This window comes from Alligator sinensis, unplaced genomic scaffold, assembly GCF_000455745.1.
Source record: "Alligator sinensis unplaced genomic scaffold, ASM45574v1 scaffold829_1, whole genome shotgun sequence".
Classification (NCBI taxonomy): Eukaryota; Metazoa; Chordata; order Crocodylia; family Alligatoridae; genus Alligator; species Alligator sinensis.
In genome coordinates this window covers 440,675-445,938 of record NW_005842399.1, presented here as the reverse complement: position 1 = coordinate 445,938, position 5,264 = coordinate 440,675, and the positions used below count along the sequence as shown (strand labels likewise).

At 43.5% G+C, this 5,264-nt stretch overlaps 1 protein-coding gene across 6 annotated transcripts in view; it reads right to left on the bottom strand.

Moving 5' to 3' along the window:
* Nucleotides 1–5,264, bottom strand: part of MED22 (mediator complex subunit 22) — a 9,083-nt gene that overhangs the window by 1,692 nt on the left and 2,127 nt on the right. For 5 of the 6 annotated variants that reach the window (XM_006029791.3, XM_006029790.3, XM_006029789.3 and 2 more), the window contains exons 3-4: nucleotides 3,150–3,230; nucleotides 2,263–2,471 (exon numbers count right to left, since the gene is read on the bottom strand). In XM_006029791.3, the coding sequence (XP_006029853.1) occupies nucleotides 2,263–2,471; nucleotides 3,150–3,230 (290 nt within the window). Of the gene's footprint in view, nucleotides 1–6; nucleotides 2,472–3,149; nucleotides 3,231–5,264 lie in introns of those variants that run through there. The other variant, XM_006029794.3, reaches the window with a different exon arrangement.

Below are 5,264 nucleotides of genomic sequence, written 5' to 3'. Positions count from 1 at the left end.
AAAAAAAAAAAAAAAAAAAAAAATGTTCATGGATGTCATCTTTGTGAATCACAAATACATCACAGTTCTCATGACACTGACATTCCCTCCAGAGTGAGGACCAGCATTTGATCTCACTGACCCTGCGAGGAGCAGATGTGATGGCACCATAAAGCCAGTGGCGCTACCTCAGTCTGCAACAGATGTATGGCATCAATCTCATTCCCATTAAATCCAGCAAAAAGACATCTGGTATAAAATTCTGTTCCCAGTGAAATCAGTGGTATTACTCATTGTGTTCAGTGGGGCCAGGATCTTGTTCCTGGCAATTTTACTGGGAGAAAGGAGAACTGAACCCTAATTTGACCAGTGATTTTGAATGTCCTACATATACTATATATAACATACAGGAATTATTTAACATATGTCTATGCATATCATCTCCATCTTGCTGGATTTGACCACTGAAGGATACAGAATTAGATCAGTGGTGTAAATAGTTGCAGCAAATCTAAGCTGGTGGCTCACTCTTGTCTGTTCTTTAGTACGAGGTGGATGCAAGGAGCCAGGGCTATAAATCAGAATGAGAAATAGAAAAAATGCTGGAAGAGACTGGGAAAAAAAAACAAAACAAAATAAAAAAAAACAATTTCCAAAGAAGAAGGAGCTGTGCACATGAGACACACCCAGAGACCAAAGTGAATGCTGAAGCAGAGAGCAGATTGCATTCAAAGGAAAACAAACCCAGTGGGTCAAGTGGGGTTTTGGTGCTGTTTTATTTACAATGAATAGACTCAAGTCAATATTTATAGAAAATAGTTTAACTGTAAAATATATAGAGAAGGAACACTTCAAACTGAAGAACCGTGTAGAACTTAACCCCGCGTTCCAGACTTCTCCCCGTGCTGCCAGACAAGGGAGTGGTGAAGCACCAGCATACAACTCTGGCTGTATGAGGCTGGATAAGGCAAGCACAAGTTTATGAGTTTACAGCTTTGGGGAATAAGCAAGTGAGGAGGTGACTGATTTAAAGCACTTTGGTTCGGGCACCAGAGAGTGGGAGAGCAACCAGGGACTCCAGCTGTGTGGAACCTTAGTGTGCTCCCGCCCGGCAAGGTGCAAGCCTCCTAGTAATTTCCTTAGTACCAAAATCAGATCTCTACTAGACAAAGAAACCCACTTGACCGTAGGAGGTTCACAGTGTTGACAGCTACAGAACTCCATCTGGGCTCTCCGAAGGAGTGCACATTGTCCACTCAAGGTACATGTTGACATATTTAAAGCCATTTAAACACAAGTAACATTAACATGCCACGTGTATTTGAATACAAAAACAGAATCCCCACATCAGACAATAAAATGCCGTTAAAAAAAACCTTATTACTCTAGTTATAAAATAACTTTTAATCACTGGTCTTCTGTATTGACACACTTGTGTATTTCTTTGGTGCAGAAATAAAGAAAGCTGATAGCAAGAGAGGTAAAAGGGAGTAATTGCTAAACAGCCAAGGACACCTACTTGATATGGGATCTGGTAAAAGGCACAGCTATATAGCACAGCCAACATCTCCCACCTTAGGAGCCCCATTAGTTCTGCTATGAAAGGTCATTTTCTGTGGCATCCAGGGCTGGCTAAAAAAAAGACCATGCCAGCATGGTCACAATGTATTGGTCCAAACATTAAAATAAGCATTTGTAAAACAGCAAGTACATGTTGCCTGGGTGTTGCTTAACTTTTACCTATTGTACCTACTCAAATTGAACAACAGAACCAAATTAGTTAATTTTGGATTTGACTCTAGTCACTTACATTTACTAGACCTCGCTGGTAGCGGTGTCTGAGGTTGCAAGCTTAGCTGGGGGGGGAAAAAAAAGTATCTGAATCCACTAAAATCCACTTTGTATTGGAAGTTTTGAAAGACTTCATCATAAAAAATATAATAGGTTTTTTAAAAGAAATCAGGCCCTCTGAATTGAGCTAAATTGAGTCCAGCCTACTCATTTTAAAAGGTTAATTTTTACAGACCCAGACAGCTGGTGATGGTAGGTCCCTGGGAAAAGGCACACTATAATTAGGTCACTTGTGAAAGAACCTCGGTCTCCCCTACCATGACTCTGCCAGCACCATGTCTTTAAGAAGAGTTTGATCTAATTAAAAATCAGGACTGTAGATGTTAATGGGAACCATCCCCATAGCCTTGAGTCCTAGGGACTATTCGCTTTCCTAGACCAATTCTCAAAAAGGGCAGGAGGCTTGTTAGTAGGCAGGCATCCTATTTGTACCTGGAAGAGTAATATTCTTCTTCTAACTCATACAGGTCAATGGAAATCTCGTCTCTCAGCGCAATGAGCTTCTTGTCACATTCATCCTGTAGGCTCCGCAGCTGCTGGTTACGCTGGTTGATAGCTTCATTCACAGAGGGGAAGTCATTGAGGATCAAGAATTGTTTCAGGTCAGACACAAGCTTCATCAAGGACTCGCCAGCTCGGACCTTGTGGAGGGGGTGATATTTTATTTAAATAAGACAAGAGTACAGAGGAGCCTTGACCTGGTTCTGAAGGGGGATCTGCTCCCTAAACCACAGACCCCAGACTTTCTTATGTGAGAGTCCCCATTAGGGACAGTGTCCCTTTGGCCAACAGCCAGTCATACTAGAAAGAATGCATTCTCATAGCATACCTTCTAGGCACACCAGGATCACTACACAGTCCTAGGTGTAATGAACAGATGCACAGTGCTGTCATCTTCCCCAGGGCCAAGCATAGTGCTCAGTAGCCCAAAACCAAAAATATGTATGGACACCTCCCAGAGGCAACAGAGAGCATCAACACTGAAAAACAGGAGTCCAAGTCACACTTCTTACCACTTACGATTGGGCAACACTAAACAGAAGAGAACAGCTAGGGTTATACCAAGAGAGAAATCTAGAGTAAATGGAAAATTAATCCCTTGGTTTGCACTGGGAAAGCCATGCCATGTATTAGGTGATAAAACTCGGCATCTTTCATCCACTGTGGCATAATTCCCAACGCTTTGACCTTTGGCTGCACCTGTAGCAGCAGTGCACATTACTGATACAAAGTCTGCATGTGGATGCTTTAATAGACCGCAGAGCATACCAAAAAGGTTGCTACTCAGGGTGCTAATGTTACGCACATATATTACTTACAATGTTTGCGGCTCTGACGTGCATCTCATAGTTGTCTTGCTCACCTTGGGTTGCTCGGGAGACTTGTGTTTCATCCTCAATCTAAAAATAAAATGAATTAAGAAGGTTTTGAACATTCAGTTCAATGCTCAATATTCCCGCATCCTAAAAGGAGAACACGTTATTTCAGTTCAACTCATAAATAAAGGGAATCGTGTCCCTGGATCCTGTACAGCGGATGCTTTTGGAAGAACCAGGGTGCATCCTCTTGGACCACTCAACTCTTCCCACACGTTAACTTGCTGCTCTGAAGAAAAATGCTCACCAGTCTGTTCCTTTGGTTATCTTCAATGATTCTTTCCCCCCCAAGGATTTTCCAGCATTCCAGCTAAAAGCCTGTTTGACCCAACTGTTCTCTGATAATCCCATAATAAAATCAGTTGCTAAGTACCAGTAACTCGCTCATAAGAATCATTCTAACCACGAGGCCAAATATTGCATCCGTTTGCTCCTGTCATCCTGTGCAAAGCTACTAAAATCTGATGAAGAGAGAGGACGATGCCTGGCACACACGAATGCAGAGCTGCATCCCAAGAGGGGAAAGTTCCATTTAATGAGTACGCGTGGTTCACCCTGGTTCACACGGTTCAATTTAGCAATGAGCTGAACTAACATTTCTGGCCTTCAAGTTCTAATGAACATTTTGATGAAAATCATTGAACCTACCCATGTATTTGTGAACCAAGTTAGTTCAAGGTCTCATCCTGCAAACCCAATTATGATGTGGATATTCCCACAGTATCATGGAAACGAGCAAGACACAATAACCTTATAGATGCGTTGTGGCTTCCATCCAAAAAAAAACCCAACCACTTCATCAAATCTGTATCTAAGGATCTGTACCTTCCCCACATTCAGGTGCAGCCACCTCTACTGCAGATTCCAATCAGAGGATTAATTAATCTCTGCATATTCCTTACGAGACAAGGTATTTGATCTGAGGTTTGCATCTTTTCCGACTGTCTACACTTATTTGTGTGGCAAGGAGAATCTACTTTTTTTCAGCACTACTAGAAAATCGCCTCCGAGATGTACTGCTTTGATAGTGGCTCACTGGGTTTTGTCTTACCCATGGGTGTTTCAGAGAGGAAACCTAAAATTAAAAAAGACAGGGGACAGTAAGGGGTCTATCCTGACTGGTCACAATCCTGAAGGCTGTTCCATAAATATAGGCTGGAACATTGGCCAATTAGCCTAGATAAGGAAGCAGCAAGAATTGCACCAAAAAAGCAGGAAACTGTCTTGGAAACCTTCAACTGTGAAGGTGTTACAGGCTAAAGGATATCTTGGAGGTGACTCTTAATATAAGGGTTCAGGGTAAGATTGTTCTGACCTACAGCTACTTGTCGCACGTGCGTTTGTTGCATGAAACGTGTCGGTTTCCGTAAGGAAGGAGAAAACTTGTGCGGTCCCCCTAAATGTAGAAAACTGTATGCTTTCCTTATGTGACTGCTTAGCTATTTTCCAAAAGATACCAAGTTTACTTTGAAGATAGATTTACTTTCTTGCCCAAAACTAAAGAGGAAGTTGAAGAATTAAAAATATGCATTTAAGAATTCAAAGAATTAAGGAAGTGGCATGGCTGCCCGAGCGCACACAGCGCTTATTCTAATACCTCACTCTTCTCACTACTAGACGTGCAACAAAGCGTCCGGTAACGCAGTGAAAAAGGGCTGGGTGCAGACGAGAGCAGCGGCTGCACAAACAATGCGGGATCCAGCACTAAAGCGACAAGGCTGCTCGACACATCTCAAAGCCGAAGGCAGCTCTGTAGCAACACTGAAATTCCCTCCTCCGAGGGCTGGTAAGGGCTTGTTGCCCCAAAACCTGGGGCTGGGGAGCCAGCGGGTCGTCGAGAGAGAGAGACTGCTCCAGAGACTGGAGTCTTCGCTCCGCCAGCGCAGGGTCATTCAGCAGGTCGCCCGGCTCCCGGGCCTCGAAGCGCGCTGCAAGCGAGTCTTGCTCCCCATCCAGGCGACCAGCGCTCCCACACGGTTTGAAGCCTTTTGCCCCTTGCACCTTCATTCCTTTCACCACGGCTCCTGCTGCCGGGGGTTATTACACGATTCGCGTCAC